At 40.8% G+C, this 21,944-nt stretch overlaps 2 protein-coding genes across 6 annotated transcripts in view; one reads left to right on the forward strand and one right to left on the reverse strand.

The window, feature by feature from the left end:
• The first annotated feature begins 837 nt into the window (after window positions 1–837).
• On the forward strand, window positions 838–18,642 carry atg9b (autophagy related 9B). 2 transcript variants are annotated; one of them, XM_072680227.1, is made up of 15 exons: window positions 838–910; window positions 1,987–2,139; window positions 2,420–2,463; window positions 2,907–2,971; window positions 3,167–3,337; window positions 5,483–5,624; window positions 5,750–6,498; window positions 8,535–8,688; window positions 9,453–9,632; window positions 10,050–10,295; window positions 11,862–12,103; window positions 12,560–12,662; window positions 14,517–14,601; window positions 14,915–15,095; window positions 15,385–18,642. In XM_072680227.1, exons 2-14 carry the CDS (start codon window positions 2,031–2,033, stop codon window positions 15,073–15,075), a joined length of 2,451 nt encoding a protein of 816 aa, XP_072536328.1. In that variant the 5' UTR covers window positions 838–910; window positions 1,987–2,030; the 3' UTR covers window positions 15,076–15,095; window positions 15,385–18,642. The 2 variants fall into 2 exon arrangements, with proteins under 2 accessions (XP_072536328.1, XP_072536329.1); XM_072680228.1 differs by lacking the exons at window positions 838–910; window positions 15,385–18,642 and adding an exon at window positions 1,792–1,893 and having other exon boundaries at window positions 14,915–15,378.
• Window positions 18,643–19,776: 1,134 nt separating this feature from the next.
• asic1c (acid-sensing (proton-gated) ion channel 1c) overlaps window positions 19,777–21,944 on the reverse strand; it is a 93,568-nt gene continuing 91,400 nt past the window's right edge. For all 4 annotated transcript variants that reach the window (XM_072680231.1, XM_072680230.1, XM_072680232.1 and 1 more), the window contains one exon: window positions 19,777–21,331. In XM_072680231.1, coding sequence (XP_072536332.1) covers window positions 21,253–21,331 — 79 coding nt within the window. In that variant the 3' untranslated portion in view covers window positions 19,777–21,252. The remainder of the gene's footprint in view (window positions 21,332–21,944) is intronic.

The following is a 21,944-nucleotide window of genomic DNA, read 5'->3' on the forward strand; positions in this document are numbered from 1 at the left end:
TTAAACAATGAGAGCAGGCATGCGCTTCTTCAGCTGCCAGTTTGAAGCACTGCCATCCACAGGAGTGGAGCAGGCTGTAGAGCTGGTCGCCATGCTCTGTGATTGTGGGGACAAAACATACTCCATACGTTTCAGCAATAGTGTGTGCTACAGTAGACAGACTGGCCCTCACTTCCCACACACATTAGTGAGCCTTGGCTGACCATGACAATGTTGCTCTGTTCTCCGGTTGTACTGACCACTGACTGCATTTGCCCAACAGTGGAAGCAGCCAACTGCAGAAATTGATTAACTATAAAAAATAAATAAATATAAAAATCACTTTTACTTGTGTAATAGCAATTCGTTTTATTATTCAATGTTATTTTTTTATGTAATTTTTTTATCACGATATCTTGGTGCTCTCGGGGGCCCCCTGGTGGCGATGGGGCCCTAAGCGGCCGCGTATTTCGAGGATGCCTTGGGCCGGCTCTGTATCTATGTAGAATACTCTGGTAATTGAACTAGCTGTACAGACAAAATCCATATTAAAGCTGCCTAAAAATACAGCCCAGGTTTCAAATTTAGCCTTTAATGTGAACCTGCCTTGTATTCCGTTGTTGATTGTCATGCAACCCGAATAAAAATGAATAAAGTATTACAGTAGGTTTGAACATTGCGTTAAATTGCCATAAATCTTTAGCTGCAAATCCTAGGAATCATTTCAAGCAGCATTTGAGCGATGACACCGTACATTTGTCTACTGCTCTAAAGTCTAAAACCACACGTTCAGTCGAAAACACTACATCGACCACAAGCCTCAGCGAACACCGTCAGCATCGCAGCGAAGTGACGTCAGGGAGTTTTGTTGACATGTATGTGTGTTTTTGTTGGGGACAGAAGAAGCGAGAGATCTGTCTGCGGTCGGATGGTAAGAGCTTAGCACTCAAAAATGTGGACACGTGCCTTTTTTTATAGATTTCATAGGTACATTTGACGTACATTAGTTCATATTAGGTAGGAGAAAGTTCGCCTTTTTCGACAGCGCAAACAGTAGGTTAGTGCTACCTGCCTATGAGTCAGCTACCCTGCTAACTCAGTTAGCCTGTCCAGCTAGTTGGATGGTGGTGACATTGGCTTTTAAGCTGGTCAGATATCATGAACCGTTCCAGTACATATGCAGTATTATATTATATAATAGTATTATATCATTCATCTTTTTTTTTTTACCACGTTTGACAATTAACAATACCACGGCTAAGACAATTTTATTACATTTTATAAAAAAAAAAATCTAAAGAATTAGCTAGCTAGCCATTTCTGTCGCTTAATTATAATAATAATAATTAATTCCTGACTAAAAATCTACCTTTTCGTTATAACTTCTTAGCAATCTAGTCAAAGACTAAATTAGTCCAATTCAGTTGTATTTTTGTAGTGTTTTTATAACGGCCGTTTTTCCAAGGCAAGCTTTGCTGAAATGCAAATCCAGTCCCATTATTATAAGGGGAAACACTGAGAGCAGCCAACGCATATAAACGGATCCCTGCTCGTTCAGAGTCAGTGAGCAAGCAGTGCAAGTATGCAGTGAACAGTAAACAGAGGTGCTTGGGTCAGATAGATTAATGATGAGTGTTGAAAGTCTGTCAGAAAGATCTGGTGGACTGCCTACAGGACATTAGATATGATAACCTCTATCAGTAACCACCTCAGTAGGAATGTAAACAGGTTAGGAATGAATGCAGCGGTTGACATCCTTAAAGCTCACACAAATTATGGCAAAAGTTCGGGAGAGCTGTTAGTTTGTTATTTGACTGTTTATTCATTTATACGTCTTGCAGGACACGTTGACAGGTTTGATCTCAGTGTTGGTCATTACAGAGGAGATCATTCAGGACACATGACATACTGAAGGTGCCAGCAACAACATGCCTGTTTGGCTGGTCCGGGAACCATGGACACAGTGCTAATTCCATTGTAATGGTGCTAATGTCTCCCTTTCTTTAGGACCTGTCCTGCGTTTTTTAGACGGAAGGAGAATGTGAAGCACGATGGCCGATTTTGAAGCGTACCAGGAGTACCAAAGAATAGAAGATTACGAGGAAGACTCGCCTCCAGGAGAGGAGGACTTGCTGATTCATGTGCCCGAAGGCCTCAGAGGTAGCATTATCTTCCTAATAGTGCTTTTATATATATATATATATATATATAGAGCACATTTAGAAAACGTGTTATGAATGCAATATAGTGTTTGTCCTAAAATTAACTGAAAGGGTGAGACATTCAGTATGCAAAAATATCGAACAAAACATGCATTTAATATTCCTTTTTTTTCATCTATTCGAACATGTCCAAGTCAAATCAAGCAAGAATACTGATCTATCAGTAATTTAAACCTTGATGCTTCATCTGATGTAAATTCTCTTCTTTCCACCCATAGACTCCTGGCATCACATCAAGAACCTTGACAATTTCTTCACTAGAATATCCTTTTATGTGAAGTCTCATTTCTTGGCAGCTGACTTTTGTTAGTCATTTGTTTTTCACAAGGTTGCATTGATTTATTAATTTTTTTAGAGTTTTAGACTGGATTTCAGTAGAGCCTTTAAAGTGATTTATACCGAAACTCAGTAGAGCATTAAAAAGGGGTTCGGCTTCTCCATTCACACACAGAAAATTAGATATGCATGGTAAACAAGAAGGCACGTTCATTGATATTTAGTCACAGTTCTGCTACGCTGATTTCGCTCCAGAACTTGAGTGAGTCTGAGCACAAACAAGCAGACTTCCTATCCTCTTTCGTTGTGAATGAAATATTTATTTATAGAGAGAGTATGTGTGTTTTATTGGTTTAAATAGAGAATATTTTTAAAACCAATGTAGTAATACAAAGCTTATCATTTATATTCCTTAATGAAGTTGCTCACATTTACCATTTCCATCAGAAGAATGGATTTGCCTGCATGGTGGTAACAGAGTTATTTGAACTTGTGTAAGTAAATGTCTGTTTTTTAACATGGTTACAACACAAGCCAAACCTACTCATTAAATTAAAGTTTAATATACTTTGAATTTACCATAGGTGTTTCTTATTCATCCAGAAATTGCTTCCACATTCAGTAACAAAATCTTTTAAAATAATTTGTGAATGGAATGAAGTAAATTTTTTTGGGGTTTCCCCATCCAGGCAGTTTCTCTTTGTGGTCACTTTCACAACGTTCCTCTTTAACTGTGTGGAGTATGATGTGCTGTTCGCCAACCGGGCAGTCAACCACACTGGTCAGAGCCTGAACCCGCTGGACAGGAACAAGGTCACCCTGCCTGATGCCATCCTACCAAGTCAGCAGTGCATTGAGAGGTCAGTGTATAAGGTCAAGTGCTTGCATGCAGTCGTGATGTGCACTATGGGACTTGTTCTGTGTGATGAGAGGTTACACTGCATCTTGAAGACGTGGTGAGATGGCTGCCAACTAATTGGCAACAGTAAGAAAACAAAAAGTGTTCAAGTGTAAAATGGTGTGTTTGGCCTAAATGCCACTTTCATTCATCTGGATTTGACACTTCATTTCAGTGATGGAAATAGAAGCCCGTTTTTATCCTGCAGTTACTGCTCAGCCTTTTTTTTTTTTTTTTCTTGTGAACTGGCTTTGCTTTGGTTTGGGGCCACAGTTCTCCAGCTAGCTGTGCTAAATCCTGGTAGGCAAATTTCAACACTTGCACAATGTTGTTTTTCATGCCTGTCATTCAAGTAACTGTGTATGAACCACTCTGGTGTCGGTACCTGATAGTCTCTGCCTGCTCTGTGCTAGCTAGGCCATAAACAGGCACCTTTATTGCAACACTGGCAGAGGAAACTTGCTTTCTCAGAGCTTGCTATTTCTGTTGCTCTATGTGGAATGGATAGCTTTTCATAATCACTCTGGGTAGATCTGCTTGTTTATTTATTTTACTTGTTGTTTATTTATCATTCATTAATTGTTTATACATTTATCTGTCTATTTTTTTATATTTGTGTTCTTTATGCCACTTTCTTCATTGGCCCTTGGTAGAATCTTTTTTGTATAGATGCAGTCTTCACTTGCTCAGGAACAGTGGCAAAACATGTTTGTATCGAATATGATGAGGTGCCAGTATGGGCTGAGTCCAAGAACAGTTTGTGCCTCCTGGCCCTAAGTTATTGAAGACCTACTTTCTTGGTATTAAAGGAGTAAGAGGCAGAGAGTGGTAACATGCTATTGATGTAGATCCCAGCATTTGTTTGTCCTTTATTATAGACTGAAGCCCATAAAGAAGCAGTGCAAAAGCAGTTAGAACTTTTGTAACATAAGTGTGCGTGTGTGTGGTGTTTTGAGTGCTGGGGGCTAGCCAGCAGAGAGGTCACAAGGCAGAGAAGAGTGCTCAGCCTTCTTCTTTGAGTTTTTGTTTGTGTTTAAAGGTCCCATGCCCTACATTCTTCTTGGTCCAGTTATGACATTTGCATGGTCATAATTAATTTCTTCATGACCCATTTGTAACTGTTTATATCCCTTAGAATTATGTTACAGAAATGTGTTTTGCAGTACAAATATGGAATTGATATCTGTTCTATTGGGTAATTTGCCTAATGAACTCATCTTAAGTGGGTGGGGCTAGACGGCTGGAGGCTGAAGAGACATATATATCTTTGTTTTTTTTTTTATGACATGACAAAAGCTGTTCTGCAGTCTGCAAAGCAATTGTTACACTTTAGCTTCCATAAATGAACAGTATAGACTGAGAAAATTCATTTTGTCCTATTTTCATTTCCTTTAAGTAATTTAAAAAGTGTGCTAACAGGCTTTTTTTCTATACTTTGGGATAGGTGCATTTTTGCGTTTGCCATTTTTAGTTGGTATTGCCTTCTTGTGAGGTGTGAGAGACCTTTGAGGTTGGGTTGTCGTTGTAAAAGATTGGAGAATATTGAGGACTACTAAATTAACAGTAACAAACTGCTTATGGCACTACTAGTACATTTGGTCTGTGTGTCAGAATATTTTGATACAGATTATGTATTGTGAAAAGTGTCATGAATAATTTTGCCATATTGTCCACCTCTACTTCAAATCATCATTACAGTTCTTGTGGGATAAGGAGAGCAATGAGCTAAAAGCTAAAGTTAACAACACCCACACACACACCACCTATGACTGCAGCCTATGAAAAAAATAGGACATTTCTCTTGTAATATGTTTCATAGCTAAATTACCATTATTGTTCTTTATATTTTCAGTTGTTGCATGTAAGCATAGGCATATGAGAACTATGTCAGCTTCTTAAATGTTTCTAGTTTTTTCTAGTGTTCTCCATATGGCCAGTAACATAAATTATTTAGATTTTTCAGTTTCTTATAGCAGCTCTGTTCATAAAGTGGTAGAAATAAAAAAAGTATGTAAAAATACACCACATTCACATCAATGATTAATGAGGGTGATCATTAATCACCTTCTTGCTTCATCATGTTACCATGCTGTACTTTTCTGTTTAGGATTCAAAGCAACAGCTGGATCATCTTCCTCCTTATAATGGCAGCCATTTTTTGGGTCTATCGCCTTGGGAAGGTGATCTACAATGTCCTCAGTTACTGGGAGATCCGCCAGTTTTACATAAAAGCCCTGAAAATCAGAATGGTAAGCATGAACACACCACTGCTGAACTGGGGCAAATTATTCATTATGATTCATGTAATGGAATTGTTCAGATTTGTTTGACAAAGTTACTAAAATTCTTGGTAAATCGCTTTTCTGTTTGCCAGGATGAGTTGTGTAACTTCAGCTGGCAGGAAGTGCAGGGGCGGCTGATCAGCCTGCAGCGCGAGCAGCAGATGTGCATCCACAAGAAGGAGCTCACGGAGCTGGACATCTACCACCGCATCCTGCGCTTCAAGAACTACACGGTGGCCATGATCAACAAGTCACTGCTGCCCGTTCGTCTGCGTGTGCCCTTCTTCGGGGACATGATCTTTCTCACGCAGGGCCTCAAGTACAATTTCGAGCTCATCCTCTTCTGGGGGCCCTGCTCTCTATTCCAGAACAAGTGGAACTTGCATCCCAAGTACAAGCGGGCGAGCAACCGCTTGGAGCTCGCCCGGCAGCTGAGTCGGATCATCCTTCTGGCTGGGATTGCAAACCTGTTGCTGTGTCCTTTTGTGCTGGTATGGCAGGTGCTGTACGCCTTCTTCAGCTACGCCGAGGTGATCAAGCGTGAGCCCGGAAGCCTTGGTGCACGGCGCTGGTCGCTGTACGGCCGCCTCTACCTGCGGCACTTTAACGAGCTGGATCACGAGTTGCAGGGCCGACTAGGCCGTGGCTACAAGCCAGCCGCTAAGTATATGAACGCCTTCGTCTCGCCGCTGCTGGCCGTGCTGGCTAAGAATGTGGCATTCTTCTCAGGCTCAGTACTGGCCGTGCTCATTGCGCTGACCGTCTATGACGAGGACGTCCTTACTGTGCAGCACATCCTCACTGCTATCACTGTACTGGGTGTGGTCATCACCATCACCAGGTAAAACCTCACTAAGGGGGAAACGAGAAGCATTTCGATCACATGGCTTGCAGCATGTGGAGTATAGAGAGAGTAATAATGATAATATACATATGTTTAAATACATTATTTTATTATTCATGACTGATTTCATTGCATTCACACTTTTACCGATGTACATTAATGTACATTAAAATCATGGAGGGTTAAATATTATCTTTAAGGGTCTTATTTTGGGAACAGGCATTTAGCCACTAGGCCAATACTAAAATAATCCTACCCATATTTTTAAGATATAAATCTTTTAACATCTTTTTGAACATTTTTCATAGCTTTCTTTGGATGGTGTCAAATATTATAGATCATTTTTGCTTCCATTACCTACATCAAGGGTGTCCAGTCTAGCAAAAGCCAGTGTTTCATTCCAACTGATTAAACAAGGGAACACCGGTGCGCTCCAGCTTGTTTGAAATAAAAACAAGCATTGTCCCTGTTTCCAGATAAGATTGGACACCATTGGTCTGCATGGTCGAACATTGAAAAGCATTAAAACATCAATACCCATCCGTTAATAAACACTTTGCATGTGAACATAATATTTGTACTGCCTTTCCCAATGTTTCTGTACTATACGGTTTTAAAACCGCTATAGCCTGTATCTGTTTACATAGAGGCTATGAAGCACCTTAGTGTTTGGGAATTAGCAGTGGTATGAACTGTAAACTATTTCTGTATAGGGAATATCCTATGCATGCAGTGGATGCTTGGATATGCCTTCTTTGGTGATGCTCTGCCAGGCTTGTACTGCAGCCATCTAAAATGGCTTTTTTTTCTGGGGCTGGTGCCCTTAAATTGTTCTCTGCACTGGCTTCCTGGAACTGCCCACTTCAGATTTAAAAGCCAAGAATGGACCAGCCCCTCCATATTTGATGGCAATGGTCAAAAGCCGGCCAAGAGCCCTTCAAGTGCGGCTCAGCTTGACTCGCCATCCTTTAAGATTCACAGAAAAAGACAAGCATTCAGGCAATTTTTCTGTCTTGGCACTGAAGTGGTGGAACGAACGACAGAGGCTGTGGTTAACAGTGTCAGTAAATTTATGTGTCTTAAATGTACAGTTTCTTAATGATATTAAAACCATACTCTATGGTTTAGTTAAGGGGGGGTACAGTTTAGTAGCGGTACACACGGTTTGTTCACACCATGGTTTGGACACGGTTTGGTGCGACAGACTGTTCTGCATGTTACAGTTTGTTGTAATCTAATGCCATAAATACTTGGCACAGCCTGTAGCACGTTAGCATGTTCCATGTGTTTCTGTACACATAGTAACTGTTGATATATTGCATTACAGTCACGTTACAGTTCCCACAATATCATGCAAATCCAAGGTTTGTGGGTAAAACTTGCGCTTGTGAAATTTGGTTCCACATCAAGATGAGTGAGCTAGAATCTGTGGCAGCCGTACAGGCCCAGGCCATAACTCCACCACGTTTTACAGAGCAGTATGCTTTAGATTTTGGGTAGGTTTTTTTTGTGTGTGACTTTAAGTGCTTTTTTTTTAAAGCAAACTATAACCTTGTCTTCCTGTGTTTGTTGTTAACTACTGGTTATGCAGTTTAGTTACAGACAGTAGTCATTAACAAATCCACACCTGGCTCCTGAAGAGTGGTTTTGATCTGTTGACGGAGCTGTAAAGATTTTTCTTTATAATGTTGAAAGAAATGGTGTCCTCCACATTATGCAGGTGCTATATATGGAAAGGGTTGTAATATCTACAAGATAAAACTGTTAAAGTACAAATTCAAAATTGACCTGTTGAGTCCAGAGGCAAATCCTTTGCAAATTTTATTTAATTGGATTTCTCCCAAACATTATGTAAGTGTGGCACTAGGTGTGGACAATATTCCCCACCTGCTGACCATTGCCTGAGGTGCCCCCCAAGCGATTGGTTACTTTACTTGCCCTCTAGCCTCACTTCTGAACATACTGTACATGTAATCTCAGCACCTGCTAGGTGTCCCCGCATTAGGGGTTACATGTTTTGTGCTCTCTTCTAGATCCTTTATCCCAGACGAACATATGGTATGGTGCCCGGAGCAGCTGCTACAGTGTGTGCTGGCTCACATTCATTACATGCCAGACCACTGGAAGGGCAATGCCAATAAGAGTGAGACGCGTGATGAAATGGCCCAGCTGTTCCAGTACAAAGCGGTAAGAATGCAGTGACAGGAAATGACACGGACATAAGACTGTCGAAATAGGTAGAAATTGCCGTCCATAGCGAGGAGACTTACTTTTGAATATGACTAAGTGAAGGTTTAAGCGGCAAAGTGAGCTGAACATAGATACACTATATGTCCAAATGTTTGTGGACACCGTTTTTAAAGAATGCATTCATGCTCACATTGCTGATCCTGTTGTGCCAATGCACACACACAGCTTGTCTAGTCTGTTGAGAAGTATCGCCAATAAAATAGGACTCTCTGGAGCAGATAAAAACATGAACCTTTTGGCACCATGCCTAATGCCAGGTGTGGGCTAGAGGGATATAAAGCCCCCCCAACATTGACCTGTGGAGCAGTGGGACTGTGTTCTCCATAATGAGATCAAATCCTTAATCAAATCCTCACAGCAACACCCCGAAACCTAGTAGAAAGCCTTATTTGGACAATCGAGACAGATAGTAAACTCTTTTTAATACTTTTAATTTGATTTCAGAAGAAACAATGAATGACAGCATGTCCAAATACTTTTGTCCATATAGCGTGTTTGGCATTTGATTCAGTTCATTCCATTCCTACAATAATTTATTGCTGGTCATGCTGATCGGTGGATATTGCATTCATTCTGTAATTGCAGTGGTTTGATTTGATGTTGGTCTTGTTTGCTGGCCCACGTTCATCAAGAATTCATGAATTGGATGGGAAATGGGCCTATAACTTCAGTTTAAGTAACAGCTGTTATGTCCTATGCAGGTTTTCATACTGGAAGAGCTGCTCAGTCCCATCGTCACTCCTTTCATCCTCATCTTTCTCTTGCGAAACAAGTCGCTGGAAATCATTGACTTCTTTCGCAATTTTACTGTGGAGGTGGTGGGCGTCGGTGACATATGCTCCTTTGCCCAGATGGATGTTCGCCGTCATGGCAACCCACAGGTGTGTGTGTGTTTCAGTTTGTATGTGAGTGTATTTGTATAGTTCTTATGTAAGACCACAATTTAAAGTTAAAGAACTCAGATCCATATTATCTACCATGTAATGCAGTTATTTTAACATGGAAAAACAAATAAGACGAGGAAGTGTTCCAGATTATTACTTTGCAAAGTTTTGTGAAATAAATGAAATTAAATAGGAACTATTAGGGGAATAGCAGTAAAAAAAACAGTTTTGAGTAAAAAAAATAAATAAATACATACCATCCTTAAACTGAAAAGTGTGAGCAACAGCCAAGCAGCCCAGGTGCTAAACCAACAGAATTACTTCTAATGCTATTCTGTTGTTTATGCTTTCAGTGCTTTGGCTGCAGTTTCTCATTTTTAGTTTGTTTACCTTGTGCTGCTTCCTCCCATGCAGTGGATGTCAGAGGGCCAGACTGAGGCCTCCGTGTACCAGCAGGCAGAGAATGGCAAGACAGAGCTGTCCCTCATGCACTTCACCATTAAGAACCCCCGCTGGCAGCCTCCCCAGGACAGCTCGGTCTTCATCAGCCACTTGCGTGAGAAGGTGCAGCAGGATGCACAAACCGGGCCCTCCCCTCAACTCCTCCTTTCTGAGGCTCCTCTGTGCACCTCACTGCTCTCCAACGAGTCTGCCACTGCTGTAAGTAAGACAACTGTAACATTACTGTTTCTGTTTTGACCCCATGGGTGGCAAGTAGTGCAACATAGTTTTGATGTTATTATGTTTGTGGTGTAAAATCATTGTATTTTGGAAATGTTCCTCTTAACTCTGACCATCCAGCATTACTTTATGGAATATTATAACATAGAACCGCTTGATGTTCAGTCAGCTGTGACTTATAGTGCTTTCTTAGCCTGAACAAATTAAAGGAGGTCAGGAAAAGCACTGGTCTAATAATGGTCAGAGGGAGACTTGCTCCCAAGGATTACTGTAGCACTGTGACATCACTTGTCCATCTGTTTAGACTTCTACAGTCTGTCCACAACCATCCACTAGCTCAGCCCCACAAGCTCAAACTTCAAAGTTTTACTAACCAGGAATTTAGAACTTGTAATAGCAACTTTAACCCTTTAATGCCGGAATCATCAATGCAGTTGCCAGACATTTTAAATTCATTAAAACCGTGTTTATTTGACCTTCTGACCAATTATATATATAAAAAATAATTAAAATAACATTGTTGTCTTAAAAATTAATTTTAAACTGTATGTAATTTTCTGGTGCATGCATAGTCCACCAGGGAGCAAAAAATGTGTATCGTAGGTATTACGTTTTCTTATTTATGTAATTTATTTATTTAATGTATGACTTATTAATTATATTATATTATAGATGATTTAAAAATAAAAATAATTCACTATGTAATGATCACACTAATGTTGCAGAAATCTCAAAAATAGATATGTATCAAATATGCTACCCTTGGCTTTTAAGGGTTAAACATGTCAATTAAGTGACCATTAAAACCATCTAACTTTTAAGCACTTTATTTTAGAAGTGATAGAATAGAAGCAAAGACAGGCTGTGGTAGGAGAGGAGGTTGATTTACGAATGCAAACTAAATTTCTTGCAGCATTTTTAATTTGACATCGTAAAAATGTGACCGTATTTTATAATGTTGTAAAGCAAGCAATGTTGGCTCAGTTGTTACAGACAGGTATCCACTGAAAGACCATCAGGTCTCCAGTCTGGATTTGATGCCAGTTTAAGTCTAAAAAAGCAAATTCTTCTGGAAATCTGCTTGTAGCACACATAAAGGTTTTTAGTACATATATACATGTCCTTTGTTGTAGTTTGAGTTATTTGTTGCAACCAGTGATTAGCCTCTTGTTGTTACCTCTTTCATGGTCTATCAGCATCTTGACCAACTGTGAGGGAAGAAATGTTTTAATTCCATAAAAACACAGCTCCTTCCCAAAGTGGCAAAACTAAACTAATCACGTGGTAGATAAGGTATATGGCAATGTCTGTGCAGTGCTGCTGCAGCCATGCTCGTCTTTGTAGATTCTGTAATAAAATGTTAAAGCCTGATTGATATAGAGATAAAGCCTGACTGGTCCTCTGCTTAAGTTATTTTATACCAGCCTTCAAATGCATAACCATGCCTAGCACTAGAACTACTGCATAGTTTCAGTCTTACATAAATGACTGCTACGCATCTTCTGTGCTTTCATGAACCTGTTGATTTTCCCATTTCCTTCACAGCCTGATAACCTGTTGGCGAGTGTGCTGGCCCACCCAGTGCTAACGGCATCTGGTTTGCCAGGGTGGAACCGCCGCTTTGTTCCCCAAAGCAGTACAGCCTCGGCGGCAGCCAGCGTGCTGGCCTCACTCTCCTCCTCCCAGCAGCCCCCTGCAAGTCGCACCCGCTCACATGTCCTCCTTCCTTCTGCCCATCACCATCACGAAGGCCCCATGTACCACAGTGACAACACTGCTGCAGAGAGGTATGTGTGTAGCTGCTCATTGACAACACACCTCAGATACATGGTAATATTCAGTGATGCAGAGTTAAAAACCAGTGTTAAAAACCAACAAAACATGAGTGCAAAAATGAATACATTAATCGTGCTGGCTTCAGATTATCACATTGTTTTTCCTGGATTGTTGGTCTGTAAACAAATAACTCCCTGATCAAGCCCATTTTGTCTAATCCAAATTGGGGCAATAACTCTGTGTCACTTGAATTATTAAGTAATTAAAAAAAATTAGGAAATTAAACAACACTGCTAATGACTCCAATTTGCATCACACTGTAGCTAATTGATCAGACCTTCCTTTTAGAACAATAATTCCCAGTCATTTAAATGAGGAAAGATAAGGAAATTAAACAGCATGGCTTATAGGCTCTTATTAGAATAAAACTGCAGTGAATTGATTTAAACTTTTTCATTTTAATCTAGCATGTCTGCCAGTGACTCCAAGACCATTAGCCAGTCCAACTTGGCCCTGCTGTCCGAGTTTGCCTCTGCAGAAATGAGCCTGCATGCCATATACATGCACGAGGTAAGTGTACTGTTCCTGAAAGGGGAACTTTTTCTGTGAGTCTCTAATGCCCACTCTGCCTTCATACTAAATTATTATTTAAATTAAATGATCCAGTTACTACACACTGTGGGCTAGCCAATCCGACACAAACAGAACAATAAAGTTTTAAAATAGTCTCTGGACCACTGCTACACCCCCTTCCGGGATGCGTACAAAGCCCTCCCCTAACTTCCGTTCGGTGAATCAGATCACTCCTCAATCCTGCTCCTGCCCACCTATAGGCAGAAGCTCAAACGGGAGCCGCCCACCATCAGGGTGGTTCCTCGTTGGTCAGACCAATCAGACTCTACTCCAGGACTGTTTTGATGACGTGGACTAGGAGATGTTCCAGGATTCGTCAAACAACATTGACGAGTACGCAGACGCAGTCACCGGATTCATACAGAAGTGCATATAGGATGTTGTGCCCACAAAGACTGTTGGTGTTTACCCCAAGCAAAAGCCATGGCTCAACTGTTAAAGTTTGCACAACTCTGAGTGCACGCAGTGCTGCTTTCAGATCCAGGAATACAGAAGAGTATTAAATAGCCAGCTATGCTCTCTGTAAGACCATAAAAGCAGCCAAACATAAGTACAGAGCCAAAGAGGAAGCACAGTTAAGTTCCATCAACTCCACCTCCTTTAAGCGTGTCAACACCCAAAACAAATCTGCTGGGCTAGACGGCATACAGGGCTGAGCGCTTAAAGTTTGCACCAGTCAGCTAGCTGGAGTCTTTGCAGACAAACTGGCCACCATTGTCCCTGTTCCAAAGACAGCCAGCATTACCTGCTTAAATGACTGGTGCCTTTAGCTTTAACCCCCATCATAAGCAAATGCTTTGAGAGACTGGTTAGAGACCTCATCAGCTTCTCACTACCTACCACCCTGAATCCATTGCAATCTGTATACTTCCCTGATCTCCAATGATGATGAAGCAACTTACAGAGATGAGGTAATCTTCGCCAAGAGAGAGAGTGCACACCCCTATCTCAGTCAATGGAACCACTGTGGATCACCACCTGGTACAGGAACTGCACCGCTCTTAAGCCGAAAGCTCTGCAGACCACCATCGGCGTACAGCTTCCAAACCTTCTGGATTTTTACACCAGCTGCTGTCTGAGGAAGTCAAGGAGGATTATTAAGGACTCCACCCACCCAAGCCACTGCCTGTTCTCACAGCTGCCCAGCGGCAAGAGGTACAGAAGCTTGAAGTCGGTTCAGAGACAGGTTCTACCCTCAAGAAATAATGCTGGTGAATGAACAATTGTGCTGTGTACCGGTCCTCAGTCTACAAGCTATCGTCGCACCTCCACACACAAACACACACTGTACCCTGCACTTACTACTGGAACTCCTATGCTCAGTCACTTCACCCACAAAGACCTCTCCCCACTACACCTGAACTCACACCCATCCAGTGTCTTTTGTAAATCATGTAAACATTCAGATTATATAAAACCTTTACATTTAAACTGCTTTAAACCAGTGCAATATTGTAAATAGAGAGCATGTATAATGTGTGTAAGTTAACGTGTAAATACTCAGTATTTCTATTTTGTAAATATGTGTTCTTTTTTTTTTAGTACCGTAAGGGACAATGCACCTAAGTTTTCACTCCTTTACACCTGTATAATGTGACATGACGATAAACTTGATTGAATTTTACGTTACAAAGAGTGCAACCAGATACATACAGGGAGGCTTAAAGGCACCCTAACAAAGAACGCCTGTTTCATTTGGAATGATGCTTATACAAATATCTGGAATGCAACTTATGGAAAAAAATAAAAATGCAAGAAAAATGTTATGACCCCTTTAATGTTTTTTTCTAGGTCCACCAGCAGAAGTTTCAGACTCCGCGTGGACCAGGCCAGGTCCAGCCTCCAGTGGCCATGAGGGACATTGGCGCCTGTGCCGGTGAGCATTACGTTTGGACCAAGTTACTTTTCAAGACTTCATATTCATGATGTATCGAAAAATGTCGATGCTCGAATTAATTTACTAAAGCCAAACATCACTAATATCTGAGATTTGTACAGTAAAGATTGAGCATAGTTGAAGACTTCTTCTCAGCATTGAATTTAATGAACTAGGATTGATCTGTGTCTGTGTTATATGCTTTAAAAACACATGGAATGAACTCAGTATGGAGTGTAGATGTATGGTAAAAATGAAAGTTATATTTTTTTTTATATGTATTTAAAACCCATTCCACCTCTCCCAACCTCAGTGACTGGGTCTCAGATGCAGTCGACCCATACGGCTAGCCTGGTGGTGCCCAGCCCCCTCCGTCTGGGAGGCTGGGTGGAGGAAGAGGAGGAGGAAGAAGAAGAGGAGATAAACAGCAGCCCTGCGCCAGATCCTAGTCAGACCAGCAGAGGGAGCAGCTGAAGTGCCTTAAAAGCTATAGGGTGTGTTCTCTACTCACTGTCTCCAGTCCCACCATTAGAATTTCTCACACACAAGCCCACATGCTATCTCACCGTCTGTCTTTCTTTTTATGTGTGTCCCCCCCATTCACTTTTCCTTTTGCCATTGCTTGAGGGGATTTCATTATTATAATACTGCTGTTTCCTGGCTGGATACTGCATCTACAGTCCTATAGTTCTGCCACTACAATCAAGCGTTGCTGTGATGACATTTTATACTAACTACTGATTAGTCTGTCTTGCCATTTTTTCTTTCCCCTTTTGTTTGCAGTCTTTGCATTCATTTTCTGGAAGAACGTTGTGGCCTTAGTTTAATTTGAAGCTTTTTGATCAAAAGCGTCGGTCAGCCACAGTCCAGCTGCAGCCGTCGGATCAGAACCTTCACTGCACTGTCTTCCAGCCCAGAGGAGCTCTGGCATTCTGGACTACAATGTATGTCAACCTCCTCTCCTCTTGCTTCTTTTTGGCAAAAATATATTTAATTTGGAGGACTTTATCTTCTCTTTTTATTAAATGTGTTGTGTGTGTGTGTGTGTGTGTGTGTGTGTGTGTGTGTGTGTGTGTGTGTGTGTGTGTGAGTGAATGTTTGTCCTGAGACCAATGATGTCGCCCTCAGCAGTGTGTTGCATAACCAGACAAGAAAAATAACATTTCTAGCATCTAGTAAAATCAGATTGGTGGCAAACATTGAATCGGACATAAGTGTGGTGGTGCATCACTGTTTTAAATCACTGATCAGAAGCAGTAGTGTTTCGCTATGTGTTATTTCTTTGCGTGTGACACCCCAGCCATGGACATCTACATACATTTATGAAAGCTCGAAGGTTCTTCTCAGAGTGCAAAGAAAATAAAAGTAGACCTGTATGTTTATCAGTACTTGCTATAGAAATGCTGCTTGAGCGTGAGCATCAAATGTGCATCCTAAAATCGGAACTGTCTCCGTTTTATCCTGAGGGCATTTCGATATTTTGCATTGGTTGAGATTTACAAGCAAAGCATTGCCGAACATCAGACCTTAAGATTCTGTATTTTAATGTCTCATGCGTTAGCGCGAATGTAACTGTCCTGAACACTTTACAGCTGTTTTTCACTACAGAATTGTTGAAATTTACAATGCCTGAACATGTGGTTTATGCTAAGGTGTTTGTTAAAGCAGCACTGATTTTTTTTTTTTTTTTTTAACTGTGCCCTTCTCAACATTTGTTGTTCAATATTTTTTTTGTGTGCGTGGGTTGTTTTTTTTTAATTTTTTTATTTTGGTGCATAGTGAAGCGAAAGTGTTTCTTGGATTTTTGGATTATTCCAGAGTTATTACAACAGTGCATGAAAGAAGTAATAGAGCAAGTAATTTAACCACTAAAAACACACTTGTAACCAAATACCTAAATACAATTAATGGCAGTCCTGTCATAGAGGTCACAGTCCTTTTGATAGGATGCTCACATGATATCTGTCTACTCGCGCAGTGCGATTTATGACACCACTGGACAGTAACATTGAAAACTGACATATAATGGTGATTCCACAGTGACTTATGACTTACAGGGGGTGTACAAAACAATACTCCGACTCACTGGCCATTTCATCAGGTGCCTCTACCGTATATGTGCACTTTATAGGTTTACAATTACAATTACTGACTGTAGCCCTAGTGATGCCCAGTTTATTAGACCCTCTCTGCCACTGTCTCTTCAGTAACAGGGCCACACTGACCATTTTATTTGGGTGGCAAGCCATTCTCAACATAGCAGTGACCCTGACATGGTAGTGGCACGATACGAATGAGGTGTGTTAGATTTAGGATGGATGAGTTGAAATATACAGGAAGGTAGCTCTCTGGGGCGGAGGCTACTGGCCTAGAGGATGAGTGACATAAATTGTGCATTGAGAAAAGAAAAGAAAAAAAGAGCTGCAGTGCTTCCTGTGCCTGCTTCAGTTATATCAGTGCAACACCTTCTAACACTGCCGTGCTGAGAATGGTCTATCCTAATAATATCTGGTCAGCAGTGGTCTCGTGGTGGCCCTTCTCCATTGATGAACGGGAAGTGCTAAATTATGCAGAAACACATGAGCTACAGTCTACAAAGTGGACCTGTATGGTAGATAGACCTGTTAAAAGGGTTAAAAGGTTTGTATGAGTATTTGTTTTGTGGTGTTTGTGGCTATCATCTGAGAACGCCATTATAACGCATCCTGTGTAAATAGTCACCCCCCCCCTTCCTAAGTATTTGTGAACTGACCTAACGATGCTCATACAACAAAGTTGGTCCTACGAAGTTGGTCCTGACTATAGTTAATTAGCTAACTGATTCATTAGGTATGCAGTAGCTTTTAATCAAGCCGTAGACCTGTTGTCATCTCGACAAGTAATATTAATAGGTTTTATTAATCTGTTCTCTTGTGCCGTCCCCAGATAAATATGGCCCCATTACATATCATGGACAGGCTATTACGGAAACCAGAAGGCCATGACAGTTTCTATAAACTCTGATGTAGTATTCTCTTGCTGAGCTCATACACTGCCTTGCTGGCCCCCTGTGACTAGCAGCCAGCGCCAGGCTCAGCTGTCCGCTGTCCACACCTCATCAGTAACCAAGCACATCCCATGGGTATAACATATCAATTTTAAGCAACTCTTACTGATGGTTTCTCAAAAGCGAGTTGTTGTTTTTGTGTGTGTAGGAAAAGTCACATTGGTGTAGATATTTGCCTCTGACCTGTAGGCAGCAGTTTTGAGGCACTTTCTTTAAACATCAGGGCAAATGCATAGATATTCAAAGGAATAGCTTAAGCAAACACACTAACAACAAATGGAAGATCCTAGCCACCAACAAGCTGCTCCATTTACATACTGCTAACTGGTGGTTGTTCCCCTTCATTCGTTGTTAATGTTAACTTGTGACTAGACTATTCCTTTACCACAAACTGAAATACCTCCAGATGAGTGTTCAAACATCAGACTAGTTAAATGTACAGTATTTATTTTGGTGGATGTACTGTGTTGTCGCAGCCTAAATGAAGAGGGAAGTCCAAGTGTGCGATTCATCAGATGGGGAATGTTCACATGTGGCATGTTACGACTATTAAAGGCTTGCCGTTTTCGCTTATTACCAAGCATGAGTAGAGAAAAGTGGTTCTTTGCACAGATTCAGAATGACAACTAATTGCGATACTTAAGGATCCATTCTTTTTACATCTCCGTTATCCTCATGTCCACTATAAACAGTCTGAAATAGGACTGTGCAAGGTGCTATATATTTTGTTGGGTTGATTTGAATATTTATCTGTTTTTTATTTTCTGACTGTTTTTGTCTGATTAAATCAACTCTATTTAAAAATAAACCATTAAAAGTACTATAAATATTCTCTACTTTGAATATTTTCTGAGCAAGCATGCTAATGCGGTGTACAGCAGTCTCTTGTACAGTGTCTATGAAAAAGGGGGATTCACTGTCCTGCCCAGTCTTGTGTCCCTGGGCCAATACAGGAGCGTGAGGAATCCTAATCATTAAAGTCATTCGCTAATTAACATGCTTTGTGTATTGAATCAGGTGTGTTGGGGTAGAGAAAACTAGAGCATGGGGTCTCCAGGACTGATTTTGGGAATTGCTCTTCTCACACAGGATTCATTGCAAAGGGTAATCCACAGTGTTGTAGAGTGCTGCGTTATCAGTGATTGACATCCCTTCTGAGGTTTTCGACAACCTTATTCTGGCTGTGCAGCTCTGCTCTGCACTGCTGCTAGGCACACTGCACACTAGGGTGGAATTTGACAACAGTAGCAAAACAGCTATGCTAAACCTGAATAGGAATACAGCATTTGGTTTTTAAAGAAAGTGCAATCAGAAATTCATACAGAAAAAGACTTCATATTGCTCCCCACATTCATTAGGATAATTAACCAGGAGTGGTGCCCTGGTTAAACCTTAAGGGCTGGTTTTCCTGACAAGGTACCAGTACTGTACCTATATTAAACCTATGATTGTCAGTTTGAAGGCAGGCCATCTCAGAATATTTGCTCTAACTGAACTTTACCAGCATTAGGTTTTATTGTATTGAATATAAATTAATCTTACAATATGGTACAAAACCATTCGACACAGGAAACAAGTTAAGAGATTATAAAAATGGCAATGCCTGACTGGAAAAAGTTAAACTTCAATTTACAATTTTAACATGATGTTGTATTATGAAGGAAGGTTACGAACATGGAAAAAAAGTAGTGGTAGGGGCAGCTTGTTCACTGTTTTTCCCTCTTCCAACATATTCGTGAAGAAGCTGCAACGGCTGTGCCATTTCCTAACAGGGCTGGACCATACAACTGTAACAGACAAAGTAGCAATTAGTATCTATCAGTCAATGTCGCGCAAAGACCTTATCTCTGTGTTTGCTATCAGAATTTGAATCTGGCTGTTATTCCATTCAGAATGAATGAACCAATAGAAATGCTCCGAATGCTTGGATAACAAGCTTTTTACATTGACTACAAAGTAAAGAAGAAGAAGAAGAAGAAGTTAGCTGTTAATGTAATTTGATCTGGCTGGTCCCAGATTCTCAGTGGTAATTTGAAAAGATTGTGCTATTGGGAAGAGGATGCCTCCAGACCCCAGCTGTTTTCCACTGCGTATGTGACAGACAATGACAGAACAAGCACTCATTAAGAGATGGTTAAATAGATTGTTTATTATATAGGTTGATTTACACTTCACAACCAACTGTTTTAAAATGTGGATATATGTGCTAGAAATCCATTTGTAATTGATATAAAACAATGCAAGTGTACAGTGTAGCTGAATACAGAAGCAAAATTAAAAGAGGGTGGATGTTTGTGATACTATCCCTCACTCTATTGCAACGCTCTGAGCATGTGGCAGGCTGGCAAGCTTTTTTTTGTGTTGAGAGTGTGTGTATGTGTGCGCGCAGGAGATGAGGTGTGCATGCAGGGAAGAAAGGAAGACGCTTGCGGTAAATGTTGGAATTCACCACAAATGTATGGAGCCTGCAACAGTAAAAGCTGCAAGGAAGAGATTATGATATGACCGAAGCAATCTTGGAGGAATTTGGCATATGTTGTATAAATCACTATTTGAGCACGGTCTTTGTACCCTGTCGCTGGCAGACCTTTGAATAAGCACAGCCCGGAAACCAGCAATTTGCTATTACTCACAGCAGACTGAGGGACAGATGAGTGAGTGAAACTGAGCTAATGACTTCTACGAATGAATGCTTTATTAACAGGGGCAGCTTATAACTTTTGTCATCAGGCCGTCATTGACGGAGTGAAGGTTTCACGTTGAGAAAGTGGAGCTAGAACCTGGATCTTTCAGACTACCCGAAGAAAAGGATGACCAACCGCTCATTTTAAGTCTCATGTATTTCATAATACCAGAGTATATAGATAACAGAAATAAACAGACAAACAGAAATACAATGCATATCAAAAGTAAAAGTACTCTTCACACACAGAACCAGAATCTGACCTTCCTCCTTCTTTACAACTAATAGTTAAGACTTGAGGGTAATACATTTGTTATTCTAACACATTATGCATATTATTGCACTTATTATTATATACATGTCATGTAAACAGAGACAAACATTTTTGGATGATTTGGAGGTTTTGGAACACTATCATCAAGAGCAATGCAATGAGGCATGTTGAGCAAATGATCGTAAAATCTGCCACTCGATGACTAGTGAAAATGTCATCGCCTGTACACCTCCTCCAGTGTTTTTTGTGCAACGGTGTGTCTTCATTTGGCCAGGTTACTTTCAATGGCGGCTTTTGAATAATGCTTTTTTTGGTACACAAGAATCACTTTTAATATTTGATAACAGTTTACTAGCATTTTCACAACATGAAACAAACAGGTGGCATCAAGATGATACTGAGTTATGCTGATAAAACCTGAGTATTGTTTTGGAAGTGTTGCCTATTTGTACTTTATGGAGATATTTGTTTCTGTTGGGACACTGGTTTATTGACTTACTGAGCTAGTCATCATGGACTGGGTTGTGAACTTACACACAGTTTGGAGTATACAAGTTATATCACAGTTTGCTGTCACGCTAGACCTAATTGTCCTCGTCGCCGCGCCCCGCGTCCTGCATCATCAACAAGCAAACTCCTCGAAGTTGCCTACAGTCGGGTGACTAGGTAGCATGTTCGGCGCGAATCCGAGGCTGTCCGAGTGACTCCGGAGTGTGTCGCATGTGCTCTGCAAGAGAAGGGGAAGGGGAAGGAGGGGAGTTCAGATGCGTTGGAGGTGTGTGTGATGAAGTGATGCCCAGATAGACACAATACAACAAAAACAGAAAGAGAGACAAAGACATTGACAAATAGGATGGGAACAAACAAAAGATGGCAAAGAAGAAGTTGAAGGGGAGGGGATGGAACAGATAATGGGGAGAAAAGATACCAAGAAAAACATCCACAGGACGAATCAGAGCGCATGTTAAGATTGTGTATTTGAAATGAAGGGACAGCCATTTTCCAGATGAGCGTTTGTACATCACAAGAAGATATGGCGGTATAAGGAGATGGAATGGGGTATCAGGGGGCAGGTGGTAAGAATGAAAGGGAAAAGGGGGAGAAGACATTCTGACTTAGTCCTGGACTCAGGACATTTGCATGGCCCCTTAAACTACATATTTATACAGTACACAGGCAACTTAATAGTAATAATAATAATAAACAAAAATATTTAGCAATCATCCTCTGAACACAAGACTGTTCAATAAAAAGCACCTTGCCCCTTCCAGCAATCTCAGGACCATTTCTTTGTTGAATGCAAACTTGTTGCATGCAGACCTGTGATAACACCACAAACC

The sequence above is a fragment of the Salminus brasiliensis genome, chromosome 5, assembly GCF_030463535.1.
Source record: "Salminus brasiliensis chromosome 5, fSalBra1.hap2, whole genome shotgun sequence".
Classification (NCBI taxonomy): domain Eukaryota; kingdom Metazoa; phylum Chordata; class Actinopteri; order Characiformes; family Bryconidae; genus Salminus; species Salminus brasiliensis.

Coding starts and splice junctions, on each gene's coding strand:
- atg9b (XM_072680227.1), top strand. CDS start 2,031: ATGGCCGATTTTGAAGCGTACCAGGAGTACCAAAGAATAGAAGATTAC. Junction 8,689..9,452: donor AGCTGTTCCAGTACAAAGCG/GTAAGAATGCAG, acceptor TGTCCTATGCAG/GTTTTCATACTGGAAGAGCT. Junction 9,633..10,049: donor GCCGTCATGGCAACCCACAG/GTGTGTGTGTGT, acceptor CCTCCCATGCAG/TGGATGTCAGAGGGCCAGAC.